At 46.2% G+C, this 26,220-nt stretch overlaps 1 protein-coding gene across 2 annotated transcripts in view; it reads right to left on the reverse strand.

Annotated features, from left to right (window-relative positions):
* The window catches only part of LOC144821902 (uncharacterized), a 63,313-nt gene that overhangs the window by 22,969 nt on the left and 14,124 nt on the right, over positions 1-26,220 (reverse strand). Inside the window, exons 2-7 of one of the 2 annotated variants that reach the window (XM_078679050.1) lie at positions 20,479-20,805; positions 18,528-18,785; positions 11,414-11,533; positions 10,423-10,524; positions 9,788-9,922; positions 2,860-2,943 (exon numbers count right to left, since the gene is read on the reverse strand). In XM_078679050.1, the coding sequence (XP_078535176.1) occupies positions 2,860-2,943; positions 9,788-9,922; positions 10,423-10,524; positions 11,414-11,533; positions 18,528-18,785; positions 20,479-20,805 (1,026 nt within the window). Of the gene's footprint in view, positions 1-2,859; positions 2,944-9,781; positions 9,923-10,422; positions 10,525-11,413; positions 11,534-18,527; positions 18,786-20,478; positions 20,806-26,220 lie in introns of both variants that reach the window. The other variant, XM_078679049.1, reaches the window with a different exon arrangement.

The following is a 26,220-nucleotide window of genomic DNA, read 5'->3' on the forward strand; positions in this document are numbered from 1 at the left end:
GAACACACTGTTCCTCATATGCTACAGCCCTACTTTACTACCACTGCACGAACAAAAATATAACCGGGATTTCTTAGGTCTTTTCCAACAGGCATTTCATTATCAGCGTGCCAGCTTCAGAAGCATCAGAGGTCTGACTCAGCATAGATCTTGTGCTTACATATGCAACCACTTAGGTCTATGTGCCCTCTTGCCACTGCCTTATGAACAAGTGGACTCACTCTTCACCACGTGCGACCCCTGCCTAACCTCTTCCGCTCCATCCACCCCAGCCTGGGTCACTTAGGAGTTACAATTCAGCCAGGAGCTGCTGAATCTGGAAAGATGACCATGCAGATGACGTGGCCTATGTTTGCCCTTTCTCCTACTAGCTTAAGTGGTCTCTAGCCAAATCTGTGCTGGATTTGGAAAAATATTTACTAGGATCCCCTCAAATTTGGGGACAGAGACAGAAAAGGGGTGGATTCATCAGATCAGTGTCATGGGGGGTGGGGTGCACGTGGAGTCCATGAACGTCTGCCTGCAATTTACTAACACGTGTGTAAATTTACTTATTCAAGCAAACATTTCTCCTAAACTAATTGCCAACAAAAAATGTTAGCAGAGCTGTTGCGCCTTCAATTGATAAAGTGGCTTTTGTTGGGTAATAATAAACACTTGTCAAAACACAAACCAATTCATCCAAATCTGCATTGTAATTGCTTACGATAAGTCCGATTACGCGCCTGATAAACATGCTCATGATCCAGTTGGTCTATTGTCTTCCTACGACGCGACATTCGAAAGTTTTTCTTCGCCCTGATGGAATTATAGCAGTTGGTCAGTGTGGTGGGTAAAGAGGTCATTTATTCCCTCTTTCTCGCTCTCTACATCCCAGGGGTAACACAAGCTTGTCTACCAGGACAAAGCATCTGACCAGCCTGATATATATGTGGCTTAAGAATGCCAGTTTCAAAATGAACTCCAGCAGGTCTCACTCTATTCCACAGCTAGAAAGGTGGAAAACGTAACCTGCTCCAGGACCGAGTGAAGGCCTGAATTCGCATTTGGCAAACAGGTACTGTGTCACACACATCACACGTATCCTGTTCACCTCATTACATGAGCCAAAAGTTATAATGCACTTGTAATCCAGCGGACAGACAATCCACTACACTCATGACAGAGTAACCATCAAACTAAACTCCAACTCAGTCCCTGAGTCACCAGGGGGAACAAGACGTAGACATTTGGGGACACACACAAAGATGTAGCTTTGCTAAAGTCCACTGGAACACCAGAGACAACAGAACAATCAGGATGTATAGAGTTAGGAGACACAAATCTTACCACTTCAGAAGGGAGAAAGAGACCAGTGCCATACAAGATCGAACCCATAACAAAACACAACAGGCATATCTGTACACCATAAGTGCCCCGGAGGGGGGCTGTCTTGGTGCTATTAACAGATAATGACGTTTATCGGTATTAATCCTATTGATCATAACGTCTAATAGTCTTGCGGTGGTTGTACAAGTCAAATGTGTCACCAGGCTCTGCCACCACATCGCACTGCAGTAACAGCCACAAACAGCTACCCTCCTGTCATTTGTTTATGTCCAGCTCATAATCGCCTTCTCTGAATAGACGCCAAACGCCCGGTCCAACTAATCGAAGTCGCCCGATGGTTGAAAACCAACAACACCCTCAAGCTCCACATAGGCAAGACGGAAGTACTAATCTTCAGCAAAGTCACCTCGCTCTGGGACCACCTGGTGGTGTGCTAAACTGTGACACACCCCCCATCTCCTCACAATCCAAGCAAAAGACCCTTGGAATAGTTATCGACAGCCAATCAATTGGCCATCAACTTCATCGGTCAAGTGAATGCAGTCGGAATCTCTTGCTCCCACACACTCAAAATGTTCTTCAAAAGGCTCCCCACCAACACTTGAAGAACCATCACCCAGGCACCCATCACCAGCAAGGGGAAACACAGGCAATGCACTCTACGCTGAAATCAACACTCAACTGACCAGAAGACTGCAGACCATACAAAACTCATCCGCCAGGCTCAAACTCTAGCTTCTACCCTGCACTCACATCACCCTGCACCTCAAAGAGCACCGCAGGCTACCTCTCCCCAAACGAGAACTCTTCCAACTCCTCACACATGCACACAAAACATTGCCCCCACGCAGCTCAACAACTGTATTAACTTCACAAACCTACCAGACACCTCCGCTCAGCCATTCTCCTACTTGCACCCCACCTCCCACATACTCGTAGAACCGAATGTAGAGGTTGTGCAGTCTCCTACCTCATCCTAAAGCCTGGAATGACCTCCCACTCCACAACAGAACCTCCGCCTCAGTTCTCGACTTCCACCTGGCACTACACCTAGTAGTGACCACCCTGGCTCGGTTCATCCAGCTCTTGCTTCAGCACCACAACACCCTCCCGGGTGAGCTGTCCTGTGCAGATAACATAACATCTTTTTGCTGCCCGTTGGCTAGGTTTGCGCATACATCCCAGCCAGCTGATGCCAGTTAGTCAAAAAGAAGGTGCAAGTGCAATTTAAAAAATGAGAAACCTACAAAAAAACTGAACTCCATTTTCTTAACAGAACGGGTTCCACCGAGAGCGTACACGGTTGACGCGGATCCTCTGATACCCAGCGACTGCCCTACACATATGTTGAACCCGTCCCACAAATCTATTATCTGCTGTTATTCCATTACAGGTGGAGATGGGGGCGACCATGTGAAGACTTATTAATGTGTGATCATGAAGGTTATGTGGAGTTATAGGGCGACTTTTCATGTTTGCAACTAGTGCTGCCAATAACCTCACAAGGTGGATTCATCTTCCTGTACTCACCGGTGCAGCAGTAGAGCAGCAGCATAGACAAGGAACCCCAAAATATGAGGAGGCGCAGTGCCAGTCGTAAGCTGCTCACAGCACCTGGGAAAGAAGGACAGAGTTTAAATAGAAAACATAAACACTTGAATAAAAACTAAAATCTCTGTATTCTATCAAGCGAGTTATCTAGTAATGAGTGAGAAAATAGGTAAGTGAACAGGTTAGTGATTCAGTGAGTTAGGAACTAGTATTCTAGTGACTGACCTTCTCTCTTGCACAGGATTGCCTGTGCTTGCTTAAAGTGAGAATTTACATCATGTACTGGGGACTACGCGCCCCTACCCCATACCCCCATGAAGTTTTCTAAACTACCCAGACTGCTCGGTTTTCATTTTTGCTCACAGATCAGACGCAGAATTGATTCTTGAGCTAGAGTGACAGGTTTCTATAGTGCATCGAAGTACAACCTAGGCACACCAGACAAACATCCGCAGGCACGGGAGACGACCTTTATTTACCACGCAGGAGTTTCACCGCGGTAGGTTTACAACGCAAGTCATTTCAACGACTTGCGCTGGAGGGCGCTGAAAGCTAAGGAATAGTACGATTTACTATCCAACACCTTCCCTACTGTACTTAGACTGGTGTTGGAATAGTAAATCGTACTATGCCTAAGTCCAGCGCAAGTCTTGCACTGTAAAGCCCCCGTTGTAAAATACCGCGATTAACATAATCGCATAGTATCGTCATATATTCCCAGGCACTGATGCTGGAATCCTGATAGAAAGAGGCAGAATTTGTGATATTGACGGTGATGGAACCAAGCGTAAAAATAGTGCATTGCACTGGTTAGGATTAGAGCATAGGGGGTGTGTAGGGGTTGAGGGTTCCTTGGTTTATCAAATATCATTTAGTTTTTTTTAGTTATTTGTAGATAAGGCACGTACGGTGTGTATTTTTCTGTCCTGGATTCAGAAGTAGGTGTACTCAAGCAAAAGGAATGCGGCAACAGGGTTTCTAGTAAAATACCCATGGATTTCATGGCAGGGTAAGAAGAGGGGTTCACCCCACTGGTGCACAACGTCTTCAGTCACAAAAAAAATGAGCCAATGAGGTTTGTTCCTTGGCAGCGGACGGTGGAACAGTGCTGGTACAGGGAGAGAGCACAGCGACTAGATGTAAGAGAATCACCATGAAGGTAAATTTAGCCAACCCTTATCTCAGTCTAAAATTCTTAATGCATTAGTAGATACCATGGCAAGAAGGCAGTTTCAGTGAATAGTAAATAGAGAACCTGCTGGTCAAACTGTCCCTCACTTTGGGAGAAAGTTATAAGAGTGTCATGGTCACTGGAAGCTCACGAGGTGGTCTCCGAGGTCTTCCGTTTGATCCCTCAGGCAGGTACGTGCCTGGAGCGATCCTGGTTACCCGACGTCTGCTCAGACACTGCGCGGCTTTTATCAACTGAGACCGCTTGACGTATTAGTAGGTGTCTATTTAGTAACAGTAGCTTTAGGTTACAGCTAGACCAGCGTCATTACGAAGGCTACAAGCGTAAAAGGCACAGTGCAGCACCTCCTTGGCTGAGAAAGCTTCGGGTGTCGAAACAATGTTAGTTGTCGATTTTAGTTGATCAGATGGAATTCAGTCTAAACTTTGTTGACTAAACTCTCCAGAACCCTCCACTTCACGGTGTCCCAGAAGATGTCACGTTAGCTGATGCACTCGCAGTTACAAGGGGCACCAGGAACTAGGTATTTGGATATTGAGATGTAGGGCTTCAAAAAAACTTACCGAATCGGTAAATTACCGATTCGGTACATTTACTGAATCGGTAAATGAAATGTAGGAAGCACTGTTAACAGTGCTTCAGGGCTTTCAGGATTCGTTATTTACCACCAACTATTAGTTAGTAAATAACGAATTCCTATGTAAATTCAAATATGTGCATTTACACCTGTGCCATGTGAGAGACACACATGCCCTTAGGGCATGTATGTGCGCCACAAGTGCACACAAGCACTAATAAGGGGTGCAAAGATTCGGTAATTGATATTCATTCCTATGGGTAAAAAATACCGAATTATTACCTACATTTAATTTACCGATTCTAAAATACCGAAATCGGTAAAATTCGGTATTTTAGAATCTGCAGAAAAGATTTACCTATATCTGGCCCTAGATCTTTTGAGACAGGCATTTTTCATTCTCAGAGGTTGAAAAAGTAGGTCCTCCTTGCAGTTACCCTAGTGGTGGCCATACTAGCGGTTGCACGTCTCTGCAGCGACAGGGCACCATCCCGTGAACAATAAGTGGGTGGATTTCATTGAATGAATCTCAGCCACAGACTCTTCACTTATTTTGTGGTCTTGTCACTGCCTGAGGAATTGAGCACAATGATGACCGCCGGAGAAGGGCTGTGAAGGATGGCAAAGCGGCCACTGAAGCATTCATCTAGTTTTCTGCTGCATAAGTATGGTGCCTGAATGAACATGGCTTCACCGCCATTCTTGAGCACCAAGAACTGCTGCTCAGCCGAGTGCGGTCTCTTACGTGGTGGTGGCCTGGTAGTTCAATCAGTTGGAGCTACCCTGAAGATGGAGAGTTCTGCTGGGGGCGTCTGGTCTTGGATGGGCACCAGTCCTACAGTGGCTGGTTTGAGGATGGGCTGCTGGACTTGGAACCAGCTTTCTGCTTTCAGCGAGACATTTGAAGTGCACTAGATGCGATAAAAGCATGCAGGGGATGCCTGCAATCTAGCGAACAGGAACCAGGATCTGGTGATAAAGGACGATCATTTGATGTTCCTGGCCCAAGAAATAAGGGATGTCTGATGTGCCCACCTTAGAATCAACCCCTTCCAGACATGGAAAAATGAACTCCTTAGAATTCACCACTCCATAGAACAAGCATTTGCAATGCAATAGGTCTCGGGTTAATTAAGTGTGAGCTATTGGTATTGCTAAATATTGGAACACCAACTGAAATAAACTTTTTTTGGGTGTTGCATTATTTAGCAATGGCAGCTGATTTAGAGGTGCCATACACACACGGATACCACCACTGCCATGCACACACAGACACCACCACTGCCATACACACACGGACACCACCACTGCCGTGCACACATGGACACCACCACTGCCGTGCACACACTGACCCCACCACTGCCGTGCACACACGGACCCCACCACTGCCATGCACACACGGACACCACCACTGCCGTGCACACACGGACACCACCACTGCCATGCACACACGGACACCACCACTGCCATGCAGACACGAACACCACCCGTGCTTAATTTGTAAAAAAAAAAGTGCCAGGGCTTTCATTTGTAAAAAAATTAAGTGAAAGGGCACTCGTCAGGAGGCTACTGTAGTTTGCCATACACATTAAGCGACTTTGAGCTATTGGCATTGTAAATGACAATGACTTTTATTTATGTTTTGGTTTTTAAAACATAAATAAAAGACCTTGTCATTTACAATGTCAAGACCTTAAACTCGCGTTCATTTACAATGCTAATAGCTCTAACTTTTGCAATGCTGAGACTCTGGAGGGGTGGGTGTGAAGCCTTGTACAACTACACGCTATAAAGCACTATATTTTAACTTGTTAATTAAACACTGATTATTAGCGGCGCTTCCCGCTCACTCGCACCTAAGCCCGGGCGCTTTGAACTAGAAGCAGACTATCTGTTGAGGGTCACTCTCGCACCTGATCGAGGCCTGGGAGAGCCCTGGAGAGCTCTGGTAACACTCACACTAGGATTTATTCACTTGAGAAGCCTCGGGGGAGTGGCCACGTGTACCCGGAAATAGATAGGGGACGTGCTCGCATCCTTACGCAAGTGGGTGGGATTGGGGGCGGGGGTAGGGGTAGGAGGTCTGTTCACTGCGCCCAGTTAAATCTCAGCCTGTGGCCTCTGTCGCGCACTTGCGGGTGTATGTAAGAACAGTAATATCAGTGCAGCAGACTATGGGGCAGATTTATGAAGGCCTTGCGCCGCCGGTGCGTCATTTTTAACATGGGAAAAAGTGACGCACCGGCGGCGCAAGGCCTTCATAAATCTGCCCCAATGTGCTCCCTTGGGGCAGTCTAAGGATATCCACAGCACGGCGGTAGAATACGACCACACCTGCACCCATCGTCTCTCCGCCTGACTCCCTCCCTCTAACCGTGGCCTAACGGCTCGAGCGGCCGATTTAGAAGCTGCTCAAACATCCTGTAATTCTGGGCACATCCCTTAATCTCCCCGTGCCTAGAAATGAATGTGCCCGTCTGTGATGCAACAGGTGCTCTTGTAAAGCGCGCTGGTATCTTCGTGTCGAGCTCGCTCTATACAAAACTGCAAAAACAATAAAATCTCCCTCTTTCTCTGTCTCGTCTCAAGACCTCACTGTGGATTCTCTTATAGCTCTAGAAATGTATATATTCACGTATGAACGTCCCTACGCGTATCTGCCTACTTATGTCACCGTTCTTGGTCTTTCTTTCATCTTCCAGCCTCAGATTGATCTCCGTTACTTCTAGAGAAATGTATACGTTCTGCGTACCTGTCTACGTATGTCACTCTTATCCCGCTCTCTTTCTATATATATCTTTCTCTCGTGTGCCGACCTGTGTGGTCTCCCGTACATCACTAAAAATCAATACTTTGCTTTTATGACAGTCACCATATCTTCGTACTTGCGTCACACCTGCTCGCCACTCTCTCCTCTGAACTTGTCACACGTAGGCAATGCCCTCTATTGAATTTAAGTATTTGCTGATCGCCAACATGCACAGTAAAACGAGATGTCCGGCGGAATTTAATCTAAAGTAAAAGGCCACGAGTGAATACATTTACAAACACTCCGAACTCTTTTCACACCGGCTGCCGTTTATATTAGCGCGTTTCTGGCGGCAGATACATGTTTGTTTTTTTAGTTTGGGTTAACAGCCTCCGCCATAACTTTGCTGAGTCGCTTTGGCTGCAAGGCATTAAATTCACTTGTCAAAAGTGGCTTACAGCCCTCGGATTGCTTAGCACGTATTTTGTTAGAAAGACAATCATTTAGTGAAATTCATATATGAACGCCACAGCTATTTTTGAAGCCGCAAATGTTGCAGTTGTAGATCTTCCTTCCAAACACCTCCTTTTGTTTCCATTCCGACTAATAAAAGTCCATAAATTAGAGTGTGGCGATGTTTCTCTCTTTAAACGCTGAATCCAAACGGTGCGGCAGAAGTTCAAGCCAACATCAAATGCGTCGAAGCAAGTACATTTTCTTTTGTGGCTAAAGCATCCTGGGATATTTCAGGTGCTGCCAAATAGGTAGAGAGGTAATTATGCGATCCGGTGCAGTGTCTCGCCCCATGCACACGTATCTGTTTCGAGATTGTTGCTAAAATATTTTGGAACGTATTTTTATAACGATTCGGCAACTGCAAGCTGAACGAACACCCCTTTGATTAGTAATGGCAGACAAGAGCTGCTCCAGCAACAGGAAGGAGGGGGCCAGTCAGGGAAGCTGTTATCAGCGCCGCGCGCCTCTCTGCAGACTCCCCCTGCATTCCAGAGAGGCGCGCGACGCGATCCGGACTGCCATGCAATGCCGTGTAGACAACACCTGGCCGCGCGCACAACGTTATCCTATGGGAAAACGCTGCGCGCGGCCAGGTCTTGTCTCACTTCGGTGTTCTCAGACTGCTGAGACGCCGACAATAGTTCTCTGGCGAGAACGCGCTTTTTAGCCCGTTAGAGCCGAGACCTAAAAAGGTGGGGAATGCAGCTCCAAGCAAGAAACTTGTCGTGGAGATGAATACAACAATTCCTTCCATGATGCCCTAACTGAGAAGGGTATGCCCAGACATGAGTCCTGTTTTCACTGTGCCACAGGACTCAAGCTACACCCAATACAAGGCCTATGTAGGCTGAAACCGGCCTGCAGTTGTTTGCGTTTCAGACTGTTGAGGACCTGAATTGGTAGTTCGGGGTGGGTTGTTCCCAATGGAGTGGTACCAAGTCTGATTTACATGTGTTTTGTATCTATTTGTCAGGCGTCACATTAGACCTAAAACGATGGCCTGGAATGTGGCTCTGACCAATAGCCAATGGCTGAGATAATTCAAGCATTTCTTCCATCCCTTTACTGTCTAGAGCAGTCAACACACACGGGTGGGACTGAGGCGGCCTGCATCACATACTCTGGGGCTAGTTTTGAAAAAATTTCACAGCAAGATATTGTTAGATGGCGGGAGACAGAAGTGAAATCTGAGAAGTTCTCTCAGTGCCAAACCTTTGCTTTACATTTGACAGGGAAATGGGATTAAGAGGAGAAGCCAGGCTCCTGCTTAGGTGCCATCTTTCATCCACCATCAAGGCAGCTCCACCATTTTGTATCTACAGTGAGCAGAAGCGAACTCTACCTGAGAAGAGTCATCGTTGGGACCAGAACGGCTTTATTGAATTGGACAATGGTTGCCAATCAAGGAGCTGTGCTGAACTCCTTGTGGGCAACTCCTCTTCACCTGAAGGTGGCGAAGCGTTCTATTGACTGGCAGCAGGAAGGAAGGAAGGCTTATTCAACCTCTCCGTGGACCAAGAGAATACGCAACCGAGTGTGACCTGTGAAGCAGACACCCATATTGAAACCAGGAGAGCCCCGGGACCAGGTACTTAGTACAGCACCTGGTTTCTGATCCCCTTACTGTGTACTTCCATGTAGTCTATATATCCATGCACCCTATAGCACCCGACACCTCTTCTTGATGATGAAATCTGCTGGCTCCTTTGGGAGAAAGCAGTTTATTAATGATAGCTGGCTTTAAATAGGTCTTGTACCAATGCTTGCACACAATCCGCTGCAAACACTAGAAGCGTGCGTGTCAGCAGCTGCAAATGCCAGGTCTTCTGTTTCTAGATTCTACATATTTTAAGGTAGTCATGCACACCTTTACCTTTCATCCGTTGGCCTATCCATTGGCTCATCTTTTTCATCCAGTTATCCAGGCATTGTGACTTGGTCTGCATCAACCACAGGGACTCCATGGAAAGGCTGCATACCAGAGCCACCAAGAAGGCAAGATTACAGGCTGGAAAAGCAACAAAAAGAAGTATGTTTTTAAACACAAGTAGGCACGTGAAACCATGATTTGCTATAACTTTGTGGCATTAACGCACAGGCCAACGGGGGGGCCCAAACAGAAATCATGAACTACACCACTGCACTTACGCAAAGACCCTGGATGTTGTAACACACGCATGGACCCTAGCTTCACTCCCCAAACCCAAATTTACTATGATAGGTTATCAACTCCCATAATAATGCATTTTATTTTCTATACATTTTAACTCCATGCCTACTTGAATACTGAAGTTAGTATTGCAGAAGACCAAAGCAAATGTTTCAGCATTAAAAGTTCTTGCGAGAATTACACACATCACATAAGACTAAAGACGCGAAGCAAATTCGCCCACCCCCTAATCATCGGTAAGGTGTAGTTTAGTACACATTAGCAAACACACACACACATACACAATGTACCTTCTCAAGGACCAGTCATCCCCCCATTAACTCGGTACTCATACTCACCATATGAGACCGAGAAGCACTGTGTGAGAATGGCGGAAACCAAGGCACAGATCATGAAGAAGACCCAGCAGACGAGAAGCGTGAGCTGAAACTTATCATCGACTGTCACATGGAAGAAAGAACACAAAACAGTCTTCATTTACTATGGCAATACAAAGAAATTGAAACCAAGCCCCCATCACCCATACCCCATTCCCTCAAGAAGGCAATGCTTAATTTGCACAGATGGTTGCAAGGACATCAGCATTCATGTTTGAGGACAAGGGTTTACTTTTCCGCCACAGACATTGACCCAGAGCAAGAGGGAGAAATGCAGAAAAGAGAGAGGAGGAGGAAGAGAAAATTAGAAAAACAGCCACAAAGGAAAGCCTGCAGGAGTGAGATAAATGAGAGGAAGCGCAAAGGGTGGAAGAAAGAGGTAAGAGGTGGAATCAAGACTAGGTGGCTCGGTATTGATGACATAAAGAGACAGGAAGTGTGAGGTGGTGGAAGAAAGAGGCGTCTAAGGATTTCTTTAGCCCCTGTACTTGGTAATATTTAAAATAATACCTCAACCTTGAGGGGTCACTTTGTCTCCCTGCCCAGACAAGGTTCCAAAGCTTACATGTCACTGTAGTGTTTAGAGAAGGAACATCACTCTTGGGCCTCAGTATTCTTATATGCTAAACTCTGCTCACATCGCCCAAGTGCGAACTGTTCCTCCCAGTGTTCACCAAGATAACGCACAGCATGGAACCCATGATTGCAGGACTGCCTGCCCTACCAGAGACCCACCCAATGAACATGTATGAGATTGCTTTTCATAGTGCACTCATATCGACAACCATAATGGCTCGCCCTGCTCCAAGACCTTGCATTGCTGGTCCTCACTGCTTGATTGTAGAATGGTAAGAGAACAGAGTGAGGGAAACGCTTTACACTGTAGACTCATGTCCTCATCTGAACCACCCATTCTTGTACAAGCCGTCACCACAAATACTACAAAACTTACCCATCTGTTCCGCACGTTGGCACCATCGCTTCCCGCAGATGAGGCGTGAGAGCTCACTTATGATGACGGGAAGACCGAAAATTACTGCAGCAGTTAACAACCCCACAACGTACTGGATGACTGAGAAACACAAACAAGAACTGGGTTCAGCTGTGAAAAAGGTGCATCAAGTGCCAGGTCTCAAATATTTACTATAGCAACACAAAAAGATGGACAGAACGCTAAACATTTTCAAACATTAACCCCAGGACACAGATATATCCATTGTGATTTTCTGCTCCCCGTGCCATTTCAGTTTGGTCCCAGACTTGTGCAAATCAGTCTTGACCCTGCTCCCCAGGTAAAAGTCCAGCCCCAGCTGCCAAGCCACGTACCCCCTGGACTGGAAACAAGCATCGCGTGACCGGTTTCGGTGTATCACCCATCATCAGCCAGGCTAGCTTGAATCTAATGGCATAGTGAGCACAGGACCCATCTCTGGGCATACCCTTCCCACTTACGGTGACTATATCAAATTGGGTTGGGACTACTGGTTGGGCTAGGGCCTCTATTGGACGTAGAGATCAGGGTTTTTTCAACTGATTGGTTGTTTGGACTACGGCTAAGATTGGCTGTAAGGTCCTGGTCTCCTACTGGTTCCAGATTTTAGGGGTAGTGTTGTGATTGGATAGTGGCAGGGCTAGGGTTCCTATTGGCTAGATGGGTCACCTTATTACTAGGGCTATTAAAGGCCAGGGTTAGGGCGTCTCAGGACGAGCGTTGAGGTTAAGGGCGGAGAGGACAAGGGTAGTTGCCTTTTTGAGCCTGTTCGGGACCAAGGCCAGAAATGCTGCCCATGTTCCCACTCAGTAATACCCACCCACAATGTATTCTCACTATAGATATGTACCTATCTTTGTGAATTACCCTGTATAAACATGTAGAATAATTATGTTTTAAAAAAAATCATCTTTGGTCTACCTGCACTTGCTTCCATTGTGCATCTATGTACCTCCATGTACATGGATCTGTGTGTCTGTTATATCCAATGCACTGCCCTATTTCTCATCCTGTACCTCTATCAATATCTTTAATGTTCAAATACTTACCTCCTTTATGCATCTATATACTTTCAATGTACTAATGGATCTATATATTTATCACTTTCTTCGAATTTGGCATTTCCAATGCACTACCCCATTTCTCAGCCTATACTTCTCTAAATATATCTTCTAGCCCAACTTTCTTACTCATCTCAAACTACTTTCTACTACTCTTTCCAATGCACTGACCTATCTCTCACCCTATACATATATCAATATATCCTCTACATCCAATCTCTCATTTATCCCAAACCCCATACTACTACTATAATCCCCAAAATAACAGTTTCTAGAGTCTTTCCTACTCTAACCCTCCTTGCATCCTCTGACACCTCTTTTACTATACCGATCCCCCAAAACAAACCTCTCTAAACTCTTCTCTCCATAAACCCTTTTTACTCATCCAAAAGCCTCCTCCTACTGCTATGACCTAAACAAATTAATTTAAAAAAAAGTCCTTCACTCTACTATCCCACCACTATCCTTTTCAATCAAAATAACAGACTAGGAGGAGCTACGTCAGCAAACAAGATGGCTGCTTAGGCTCCCGGCTCCGCCGACCTCCGTAACCCGCCGCGATATCCTGTACATTATCCTGACTTTACGCCCGGTCTCTGTGTTCATGAACTGTTCCGCACTCCGATGGTGAAATTCGGAAACTTTTATCGGCTTGTTGGAAGAAGTTCTGTCGTGTTGACGTTTGCGGCCTGCTCCAGCGGTGAAGCCGGGGCCTCGAGTACTTTCACAGCCGGGCTGCAGTGCAACAACATCGGCCAGAAGAACCAGGCTGGGTCCGGTCAACCGGAGTGGAGGCTTTGTTTAAGCCCGAATTTGGCGGTGATCGTTTCAATTGCTCATTATCGATGGAGGAGTGATCATGCTTATTGCTGGCTGTGAGTGGGGGTTCCCGTCCCGCGGACCCGGTATCGGGGCCGCCGAGGTTCGTGGTTCGGGGCCTCTGACCTACGGCCTTAACGGTGTGGACCGTGGCCGCGAGTAAAGACCGGTCACCCTCCGCATCTGTATGTTCGCGATCCTGTTTGTCCCCCCCGAGGATGCCGGATTCACCCGGGGAGGTGATTGGGACTGATATCGGGCATGAAACCGTGGATCGAACGATGCATGAGCCATCGCTGAAGTCAGTACTGGCGGAAATTTGGGCGTTTCGATCACAGGTTGATGTCTTGTTGAGCAAATTGGACTCGCGCCTATCAGAGATGCTCCTGGTGGACCCGGACCCGGCCTTACGATTGAAACAGGAATCTGCAGCCGTTCAAGCCGTGGCCATTTTGACTCCGTGCGAGAGCCCCGTGAGGAAACCGGCATTGGAACCATTGGATGGTGCCCTGGGAGGCGGTGTTCCCAAGGATGTTATGGTATCACCGGACCTTCCGCCACTACCGGCTGTGGGGATATCAAGAGGCGTTCCCCTCCCGGAGACTTTTGTTTGTGACTTTCCTTTCACTTTGTGGTCGTCTTCTCCTCTCTTGGTGACTCTACGACTCCTGTGCAGAATACATTGGGACTGTTCGTCCAGGAGGGAGAGGTCTTCAGCGTCTAAGGTTCCCGTGGACCTACTGCCTGCGAGTCGCCATGGATTGCTTTTTGATGACTCTTTTCTCCTTTATTACCTCTTTGTGTGCCTTTGGGTCTCGATGGGGGGGGGTCCGTGTTCTTGTTCGGAAGGGCCAAGGTTAGGATTGACTAGGTCGGGAAGGGTATTAGTGACTTTCACAAGTGTTCGACCTGTAACTGCTTGCTCTAAGAGGCTGGGCGGTGTTTTCCGGTACCCTCTACTCTCTTCTATACTGTTGTCATAAGTGTTCTTTTATTGATAGGGGGTGGCTTTATCTGGCGGGGGGTCTAAAGGGGCTGGGTGCCCAACTGTCTATGCCCTCCTCCATTCTTTTTCCTTCCTTTAGGGTTTTAGTGATTAGGGGCGACAGGCACGCTGCTAGTGGGGTTAGGCTGTAGCCATCTGCAGGGGTGCAGGGTGGGGGGCTGGACGGGTTTTTTTTTATTTTGCCTTTTTTATTTTCTATGGCCTTTCTTTTCCTTCCTTTTCTTTTTTAAGGATCAGTATAGCTACGAATCATCCGGACTTTTACTGTAAGCTTGTATCTAGTGCTCATGCTTTTCTGATATCCGATTTCCAGGTGGGCAGGCTCCGAGAAATGGCGCAACATGGAATGTATATTGTGTGTTCATTTGCATCGATCTGTATCCTTTGGCGCCGATTCTCCATCACAGTGGTTATTATGTGTCTATCCTGTTTCTTACCCTGTCCCCCGCATTATCTGGTTTGATTGTATGACACCTGCTCCTCTCTCATATAATATAAAACGAAACCTCCGACTCATTCTGAAACTTAATTTTGCATTCTTATACCAGTTTTGTCCTGAATCGCCGCCGAACCTCTGGGTTGTCGGCTGATGGGCTGTGTAGTACTGTAATATCCGTGGTCTTAATCTATCTAGCGGCCAGCCCCCGCGGTTGTAGGCCCATGCCTGTATTTTCTTGAATGCTATAATAAAGGTTTAAAAAAAAAAAAAAAATTAAAAAAATAACAGACTAACATGTTCACTTTTCAAAATCCATATTCCACTATACTAACTCACCACTAATCCCTTATGGGTTCCAGAGTAGAGTGCTACTCGCCAATAAAGCGTTTCAACACCCCATCAGGCTCCCAAGCGCTATATAAATGCAAACCTTTTATCCCTTTTATACCCCTCCCCAAACCTTCTCCATCCAAATAACTGACAAATATATCCACCACTCAATTTAATTTCATGTTTCACCATACTAATTCAACAAAAATCCTTATGGGTTCCAGAGTAGCATGCTACTCGCCAAAAAAGTGCTTCAAAACCCCATCACGGGTAGCAAGCGCTATATAAATACACACCTCTTTCCCTCTACTATCCCACCACTTACCCTTCTCTATCCAAATAACTGAATAATATATCCACCACTCAAATTTCCTCATATTTCACTATACTCATTTTCAACACTATTACTTGATCGGTTCTGGAGTAGCGTGCTACTCGCCAGAAAAGCGCTTCAACACCCATCAGAGGTAACAGAGGCTATATGAATGCAAACCTTTCTTCCCCTTCTATCCCTCTGCTATTCTTCTCACTCCAAATAACTGACTAATATCCAGCACTCAAATTACTTTCATATTTCACCACACTAATTCACCACTAATCCTTTATGGGTTTCCGGAGTAGCATGCTTCAACACCCCATCAGGGGTAATAACCACTATATAAATACAAACCTTTTTTCCTCTTCTATCCTTCCGAATCCAAATAACCGACTAACCTATCCACCACTTGAAATGTACTTGCACGTTTCACTATACTAATTCAACACTAATCCTCTATGGGTCCCGGAGTAGCGTGCTACTCACCGAAAAAAAGCGTTTTGACGCCTCGTCAGGGGTAGTAAGCACTATAAAAATGCAATTACAATACAAAAAGATGGTGAATGGAATGCTTAAGATTGTCAAACATTCACCGCAATACAAAGATCTGGGTCTAAATCCTTTGCTTTTTTGCTCACCAAGCTATTCCAGTTTGGCCCAGCCATATGCAAATCAATCTTGACCCTGCTCCCCATGGGAACAGTCTAGCCCGAACCGGCAGGCTTGGTTTTCCCTGGGGAGCCGGGCCAAGAATGATTTGCATATGGCCGAGTCCAAACTGGATGGCGTGGCGAGCAAGAGAACAATGGATTTAACCCGGATCTGTGACTGGGGGTGAATGCCCGACAATGTTCAGTATTCAGTCCATCAACTTTGTGTTACTCAAATATTTACTATACAGCTTAAGCAGTGCTGCCCATTTACACGTGACTTAATGAATATGTACTTACATTTTTCCCCATCACTGGCAGCCAATGAAAAGAAAGAACCACTGCATTAGTACAGAACAAGCTTTGGATTCACAGTGTACATAACACTAGAACTAGAACAGACCCCAGTGCCTAGAACTAGAACTAGAACAGACCCCAGTGCCTAGAACTAGAACTAGAACAGACCCCATTGCCTCACGGCTCCCTCTTCTGCGTACTGGGCATCAAGTCCTCTATGATGGCAACTGTGACACTCTTGACTTCTAGAGAGCTCAAGACCTTTTGGCAGCTCTCCGCTGCCTCAAGTCAGCAGCCTATAGAACAGTGGATCTATTGAAAGCAGCCCGGACAGACCTAAGGGACAACCGAAGCGTACCACTCCGCACTAGGCCAGCACGTCAGGAGGATGGGAAATGGGAGGAATAGATGGGTCGGCACAATGTCCTGAGTGGCCGACACCTCAGTAAAGGGGATACCCAATGATTACCATTCCCTCATCTCCCCCGTCCACAGACATCTCTCCCTAGATTACCCCCACCTTCGATCTATCAGAAAGCAGAGGGGCTCTACAGGATGGGAAATGAAGGCACATAGCTTTGATTTTTAGTAATCGATTAGCGTCCGGTATAAAAGCAGTGACGGAGTCCTTCACCTTCCGGCCATTATCGCTCGGCGTACATGTCACCTTGGACCCTCATGGGACAGTGAAGTCAAGCAAAGTAGGATTATATTTGGCGGTATGCCACCACACCAAGGAGGGCACAGGTGCCTAAATTATCAGAGTGCGGTGCACATGGATGAGAAATTGAGTTGTGGAGAAGTGTGGCTCAATGGTTAGAGCGGCAGACCCTGATGCAGAGGTCTGGTCCGGGACCAGGGTTCAATACCCGCCTCGGCCGGTCTTGGGCTCAATTTCCTCGGACCTGATAATTCTCGCCTCGGTGCCTATTCTAATCATGGGTCCCACTCTGCAACTCTGGGCAATAGCTTGCTTAATCTCCACAACGGCCCTAACAAAGCTAGGATGCCTGGCTTCACCTTGGGGATGCCCAGGAGTGGGCATGTCACAGGGAAAAAGCCAGGAAGGGTTCCTAAGTGGTATACGGACAGCGCCGGGACACTTCTGTTGGAGGTAGCTGTGCGCTTTACAAATGCTGGCATTTCATTTCATTGAGTTAACATGTCTTCTGAGGACCATGCAGGTGGACCCTTATCTGCCACAATTCGCCTTTTGTTTACTGACCAATTACATGTGTTTCCTTCACAAAGTATCAACCAGGTCCCCGTACTCCCAATAACGAGATCCCAAAATCCATCCAGTGTTTGTTTTGTGCTTGGAAACCAAGATCGACTGGATCCCAAAATGTGTACCTCGAAATGAGTTTTTATGGATTTAGGGTCTTCAAAATGGAACTGGACAACACAGGGGTGGCGACAGAAAACATCACCACATATACGTGGAGTCCTAATGCTCCTACACGTTAAGTCCTCCTCTAGAGCACAACAACATTGCTGGCATGCAGTCGAATATACAGGATGTATATGAAGGACCATCCTTACTGCAGCCAATGGAAGTTCTCGCAGAACCTGCTGAAGAACCAGGCGTAGGTACCACAGGAGATGATGGAATGTTACCAGCCTGTTGCATCCTTCATGGTTCTAGGGCACACAAGTGACTGCTCTTATCAATTTTTAGGAAACCAAGTGGTATCCGAAAGTTGGAGTGCGGGCTTTGTTTACAGAACACTGGGGCTTAGTCGAAGATGATGGATTTTGGCTCTTCCGAGGTCATTCGCTATCAGCAATTAATGGTGGATCCTCAAAGAGCGTAGGTATCAGAGGAACCTCACGGAGGATGTACCTGATGATCAATTATCTGCATCACATCTAGCAATAGCACCCCACAAAGCCAGTAATGGGGCAAATCAAACTCCATTGCAATGTGTATTGGGTTCAAATAAACAACGGATCTGAGCAAAAATGTCTAGGCAAATCTAAAATACACTGCACTTCACATTTTTTTTGATTAGTAAGAACTTTAAAAGTTCCCCACGGAAAAATGCTGAAAAACACATGGGGTTAACATTGTGTCACTCAAAGGATTTTCACAAAACCGAGCCTATGGATTGGAAAATACTAAATAAAAAAATGTGACATTTGAGGCTAGAAACTCACCAGCACTTTCCTCAGCAATTAGGTAGGATGTTTCAAGTTCACTGATTGGGTTCCAGGCGACACAGATGTAGGAGCCAGTTCCCACCTCCCTGATGACCAGTTCTGAGGTGTTCCTCCAGTGGGTGATGTTCTGCATCAACTCTCGCCCGTTGTTCCTCCATGCAAGGTTCCAGACGTCACCTGAAGCTTCACACATTAGCCGGACACCAGAGTCACCACTCGATAGAATTTTCATAATCTTTATCTCAGATATGGGTTCTAGGGATCCAGAGAGAAGAAAAACCATTATGAACCTGAAGAAGCCTTCATCATCCACACTCACAGCCATGAACCGAAACATGTACATTCTGGGACTTGTAGTTCTATTTGTTCCATTAAAAGGATGGGCTTGAAAATTCCAGCATGGAAGGGGGTGTTGGCAAACAGGTTAGGCCTGGCTGAAAGAGTCTCTGCTGTCTTGAGTGCTCCAAGTAGCCCTGTGTGAAAGAGATGCTGTGACTGTGAACACAACACACATCTAAGAAATTATACTTTCAGTGGCTCCGTTACATGGAGGGAAAGAAAAAGTTGTGGAGGCAACTAGACTCAAATATGGTTAGGCTACGCAACATGGGTGCATTGAGCCACCTACCCTGGGGCAATACACAGCTGAGAACTACGTGAAGGTGCGACACACAACCTTACTACTTATAGTTTGTATAATAAATGTCTTCACAGAAAGAATACCTTTGTCAGCCAATTTAAAAAAGTTGGTATTCCAGGTTCTTTAAGGAAGCGCCTTATTTCCTATGAATATTTCACCTGTCTTTGCAATATATCAAATGCCACAACAACCCTTCTGTGATGAGGCTTTTATCCTGCTCTCGAGCCTTATCAGCTGGTTTCAGGTCTTTTGATGATACTCGATAACTGTCCACTCATTTTCACTTCTCAACTTCACATCACTAGAGCCTCGATCTTGTAACACAAAAGATCCAACACCCAGGGCAGCACAACTTACCTCTTCGCTCTTGGGAAACTTTGGCAACACACATGATCACCTTACTTAGAACAGAGCCCCTCGAATAAGGACCATTAAAGACCTGGTCCAACCCACGTCAAAAGGTATAAACATTCACTCCTTTCTTGTCTCAAGGAAGCTGTATCCAACCAATAGTTCCTTCCATGGTGAGTCGTTTATGTAGGAACAAGCAAGTGTGCCACCCCATCTAATACCGCCCTCCCCCAAAAAGCCACACTAGATAATTCAAGCGTGAGAATTAATTTCATGTTTACTGGGCAGAGGTTAAGAACACCCTGGACCAGATCCACTAACTCGCTCGCCAGTCGTGGAGGGGGCCTCATAGTCATATCTGGGGTTCCACACTTGTGGCGGGACCCCACAATGGGAAACTGCTGTATGGAGCTCCCACCCCTAGTGTTGTACGCCCGCTGCGACTGCGGGGGCTGTTTGTGAATCAGGCCCTTTGTCTTGAGAAGAGCCTTCAGGTTTGTGGTTTTGAAGAGACTCCAGGTTTATGGTGGTTTGCTGTTAGTGGAATCTGTGTTTTAGGGGTCTGGATCTTCCCGGCATGCTGAACTTTCACTACGTTTTAAAGCGGAGTGACATTTTAAAGGCGCTCAAGCTTGAGGTGGTGAAAGGTTAGTGAGCGGGTAACGTAGCGGAAATGATGGGGGAAGTTACCCACATTAAAAAAAAAATCCTTAAAAATAAAAAGAAAAATCTAAAAAAAGGCATTCACTGCAGGGCAAACACTGGCATCAAGAGGGACAAGGTGTGTGTACCGCAGTGAAAAGTCCGCAAATCATTCTCCCCATCTGTAAACCCGCGAGAGATCGTGTAGCGCAAGTGTAGACCTTTGCCAATCGCTGTTCGAGCCCCCACCAAACATCATAAATAAAGCCAACACCCACAGCAACACACTTCATGCCAGCACATTTTCATTCTTACCAATGACTTTCAACTGGACATGGTTCTTATCCACAAACATCAGGTGCAGAATGTACACGCCGTCATCCTGGGGGCTCAGGTTGAGTAGCCTCAACGAAGCATTGTTAAGGGAAAAAAGGATCCGGTGTTGGTACTTTTGGAACGTTTGTGGCTCATCGCTTCCATAGTGATAGGTCAGGATCCACTGAGGTTCCCGATCTCCAGGCTTCTGGACCATCCACTCCAGCACTCCATCTCCTTGGAGCTCCGTCTCTACCCCTGGGAACAGGACGTCGGATCCATGGCGACCGTAGACCTGCAGCTGCGTCGGCTCCGCATGCGCGACATCTGGTGGAGGTGAATTCAGAGAGAAAAGTAGAGTGAGTTTTGGGATGTGGTGGTCTTTCCCCTCAGGAGGACAACTACCATAATAAACAAACTTCACCAGTAGGAGAAGGCCATAGCCTCAGGTCTAGAAACCGCAGTCCAACTCACCGGTGGACCACGGGCATGGAAATGCCCCAAATCACAGCAGGCCCGAAGTAGCAGATACTTCGTCATGGCCAGCTAACAAGACGAGAAACTCTTCATGTGAGGGCATCACATCATCCAAAACCTCCCAGATCATACGCAAGAACAGTAACATGAAAGAGGAGGAGGACACATCTTTTCTAGCTAAATTCCAATCTTTCAAAACAGATTTCTATGGACTCTAAAACTGGCCCCTTCTGCAGTCAATTCAACACCCAGCAACTAACTTTTGCTCCCTTATCAGTCTTTAGCACCATTATACGTGTGATCCATGTCAGTGTGCATTTGTGGCGACCCCTGCTTGGATCCTCAGAAACACACATGGTTTCGTCATTTACCTAGAAATCATTTGCCTAGAACACCTATAACCAACGTGCCTTGACAAACCCTGTGTAGCTGCTTTTCTCCATTTTTGATTCATTCCACCTCTTTCCAACAAAATGTTTTGCTTTTTGACAACTACGCTCTGCCGAACTCGCCCTGGCCTCCGTGTCATGGATCGACAAGACTAGAACAGGAAGAAGATCCTTCTCCTACCTCTCTGCCCAGACCTGGAATACCCTTCCCCATCGGATTATTAACCCCTCCCATGCTGGTGACGGAACCACTCCGTCACCAGCCTCGGTCGCGCTGTGCTGGTGACGGAGCGGTTCAGTCACGGCCCGCTCGCGCGCCTGCGCTGATTTCGCGCCTGCGTGTCGCGTTCTATTGAGCGGGCGGGGCAGTGACGGAACCGCTCCATCACAAGCACAGCTCGCCCAAGGCTCGTGACGGAGCGGTTCCGTCATAAGCATGGGAGCGCCGCGTGCCCTCCCCCTCCCCCCGCGCCCCTAGCACTGCGGCTGAATTGCCGCGGCAGCGAAGGGGTTAAACGATCTCCAATCTTAAAGGGACACCAACAATCACAGACGGGTGCTGGCCTCGTTGAGCCCATCTTACTTCCTATATTATTAGCTACGCGCTGCGTCCCATAACACCACAACCGCACCTTGGTGGACATGGCACAAGGCATGGAATCACTTCCCACATAGGATCAAAACAAGAACAAAACCCTTCCAACTACAAACCCTATAAGGTGTGCCAGGCGCGCAACACCCATTGGGCTCCCGGGGCTTCAGCCCCCCCCGTCGTGTGTGTCAGCCCGGGCTGACACAGTTTCACGGGTTGGGGCTGGCGAGCATCTAATTGCAGCCGCACCCGAGTAGTTAACAGGTCTTTAAAAGGCCATTTACTTGTAAATGAGGCCTTTGAGAAAGAAACCCGACGCAGACCTGCTTACATATTGCAGCTCTCTTACAATTAGGAAATGACGTGGGTTAGGCACGCTCTGCCATAAAAGTGGACTTGTACATTTGGTGAGCTAAACACACAGTGACGATTTCCTCCTTGAATATGCAGCACATCTTGGTAAATATTTGATGGCGCTTTGGTTTCACTATAGTAGAAGGGCTGACATAGTTTCCTTCGGTAACTGTTTTGTCTTTGGGGCATTTTAATTGAAAGATGCGGGGGATAGGACCATAGATATAAGGTGTAAATAAATGACGGTATAATCTGTGCTTTGCCTGCCAAAACATGACATGCGCGCAGGAATGTAAAACTTGCAATCTTAGTGGCTGTACTAGATGAGACAAAGCCTTTGCATTCATATTATATGTGAAGTGTTTGGAGCCTTAACCATGACATGATATTGGAAGTAAGAATAGCTCTTGTTGCAGTTAGAGTGCTACAACGTGGGAATTATGGAATGTATTTCTTATTTATTTTTTAATTTCCTGCAGCATGAACCAGGCCGTTAGGCATCAGAGCTCTACTACTATTTACACAAGATGACATCATTGTGCCTTGGGGGCCTGTTTCTTGCCGTTGTTGTGCCCAGGCAGTTAAGTGTTCGAAAATAAAACTGCAACATCAAGGCCGCTATTAGATGTCTGGATACAGAACGTCACAGGCAGGAGCGGGTGAATTACCACCAGCATCACCAGAAGTGGCACAACATATCTGAGGAGTGTCTGTAGCAGTAAGACATTATTCACTCAGATGATGGGGGTCCATGTCCTGGACTGCAGTCGTGCACATCCAAGTTCACGAGGAGTGGACACGCTAGCAGTGGATAGTAACATTTCTGAGTCTTCCACGCAGTGCTCAAACATTTCCCGCTCTGACAACACGGAGGGACTGCTCTTCTATAGCACACACTGCATATTAAGTCACATCTCGGCCATTCTTATTTGTATAATAAAATATTTAAGAAAACATTGGCTGAGAGAAGCGACTTATTGATCTGTTAAAGGTTTTCTAGTGCGCCCTGATGGGTTCGGCCTGGCTCGCTGACTGGTATGTGTGATATTCACAAGGCCCCGTGGCAGCAGAAGGAGCCTTGTATGCCACCTGAACATAATATAAGGACATTGGCATTGAAAGAGATCTCTCCCTGTAGGAGAAATTGACAAGTTAGCCGGGCTCATACATTGCCCTGCTTCTTCTCCCTATTGCTACGACTATCTACAGCACTCCAATGCCTTACTAAATAAATGCACAAAACAGAAGAGCTTTAAAATGAACTAAACAAGGATTTCGTGATATGGTGTTCTCCTTTCTCATAAGGGGTCAGGTCATTCCATATTGTGATTGAATGTGGTATCTCTTGCTGCTTGAATCCTGCCTACCTATCAGGCCACTTCTCACACATGCACTTCTACAAAGGGAACTCTTTGTGCGGGTCTTATGTGGGTCCGTAACACAAAAATATGTGTTTTTAGTGCCTTCTTAAAGCAAGTCAAGTTGGACAGATATCTCAGCAATTCTCGGAGAGAGTCCAGATCTTACTGACCGAGTTGATTGTAACTGTCACTCTCCTCAGAGCGTTGCAACACTGCTTACTGAAGTAGCTGTGGGTGCTTTATATATGGTCTCAATCAATCAGATAGATGGGCCTGGGGCAGAAAAAGCTCTGAAGCCTTAATTTTAAAGTTGACTTGTGGGACTTTCAAAAACAATTTATCCTGAGTTACTAGATTTTTTATGTTACAGTAGAGTGAGATTCTGCTGGATAGATAGAGGAGGACCAAGTACATATATTCATCCTACAACAGTGTATACATGTATACATCCAGCAGTCAAGTTTGAATAGGATTCCATCTTATAACTGGTAACCAGTGAAGGGATGTAGAGCTGCTGCTGTACCATGATCGCTTCTACCCAACGCTGAGACAGGTGAGACATTCTGGGCCATCTGCAACCGATTGAGCCGTGAAGCTGGAGGGCCATTGTAGATGCAGTTATATTAATACAGTCTCAAGTTAATAACAGCCCCCGCAACTTCAAGGCAGAAGAGAGTGAGTGCATGATGTGTCTCACCTTTGCTTGTTGGTAGCAGCAACTCTTAATTACAAGCCCTTGCTTACCTAGAGGCATGATCTGCGTCACATGTTGGCCTTAGATACTGTCTGTGTCTTTTGCACACTGACTGTTTGGGGAAGTTGCGAAGAGGGTGGCTCTCTCCTTGGTTCCAATTAGGATTATAAATGTCTGGGGATAGATGGAGTTCACAAAGAATTCACAGCTTTAATGTTCCTTAGAACTAATATACTACATATTTAGGTGCTTTTATTACACAGAATGCAGTAGTATACGAACCCATATTTCACAGGGATTGCCATTGAATATAGATTTCATCATCAAAATGATATCCCCCAAACCACTCTGCAGAGCTTTACATTGTGAAGAATATTGAGAGTATGTGGCTTGGAGGACCACATTATGCAGCAAGGTTATCTAATTTGTGTCTAAAAAATTGCAATTTAGGTGGCACATTATATATATATTTTTTAATTTTTAGAGTTTTATATAGCACAAACTAGACCCGAGACATCGAGTATCAGAGCGCTTTACATGAGCACCAGTTTTGTTACAGATGTACACATTCATTTTTGTTAGGCACTGGGAGATTAAGTGATTTGCCCAGAATCACAGGATGTTGAGCATCGTTGCTGAGACTTGAACCCGGTTCCCCAGGTCCAAGGTCCACCGCTCTAGCCGCAAGGCTACATCATCATTAGCTAGAAGCAACATTCTTTGTTAATTCTAAAGAATAGGTAGTAAAATGATATGGCAACTGTGGTAAATCTATACTTATGTGGTAAACCCTGAAGCCATTGTATCACATAAATCCGAAGTCCCTCACCATTGCCCACTGTTATATCAACAATTTATTCATACAAGTATATAAAACCTAAACATTTTAAACAGGGTTTTCAAGCTAACTACCCAACACAAAGATGTAATATAAAACTACATAACACTAATGTGTAATATGTAGCCATCTCTGGGCTCTCTCCAGGCATGCAACGCCCATTGGTCTCAAAGGGCTTCAGCCCCTCCACCCTGTCGTGTGTGTTAGCCCGGCTGAGACAGCGTCCCGGGCACAAACACAGCCACACCCGAGTACTTCACAGGTCTTTAAAAGACCATTTGCTTGTTAATGAGGCTTTGTTGTTTTTTCACCCCTTTTTAGAGAGCCCCTGCATCTCCACTATGCATACTGCTGGAAGAATTAGCCCCACCAGAAATTTTTTCTTAGCCCCCCCCGAATTTTGTCTCTAGTTGCGCCTCTGAGGTGTGCTATCCATGTAGGGCAGCGCTTCAGGGCCCCACAGAGTGCTTGTAAGCGCTATATAAATATTGCAATACAATCCAAAGCAGCAAAAATGGTGCAATTGTATTCGTGTGTTATTTCGCGCCACTGAAAAGTGTACACAGCACAGCCCATCTGATACAGAGCGCTGCCAAGTGTCAGTGGAAACACCAACACGTCGCTATATTTCTCAAGAGGATGGAAAATTCCCTTCGGAATCTAGCAGAAGAAATTGTACTTTTAACAGCTCGTTTTCACGCGAGCTGGAAACTCCCGGAATGACGATAGATTCGCGGGTTTTGTTGCAAGAGCCTTCCTCTCGCGCACTGCTCGCTTCTCCCAAACTCGAAAGGCAGAGACCTTGGGTAAAAGAATAAAAAATAAAAATAAAAATAATAAAATGCTGGCAGGGCTGTAAAACGCCTGTTGGATGTTTACCAAGTGTGGACTTTAATGCAGGAATCTTTGGTGTCCTGGTTTATTTACATGGAGTCTATACTCTTCCTAGCGGCCTCACTCAGAGGTAAAAATACCCCTTTTTCGTGTATTTACAGCTTGCAAGGGCCAAAAGCTGGTACTTTACAAATTCCGACATT

This window comes from Lissotriton helveticus, chromosome 2_2, assembly GCF_964261635.1.
Source record: "Lissotriton helveticus chromosome 2_2, aLisHel1.1, whole genome shotgun sequence".
In the NCBI taxonomy this organism is placed as follows: Eukaryota; Metazoa; Chordata; class Amphibia; order Caudata; family Salamandridae; genus Lissotriton; species Lissotriton helveticus.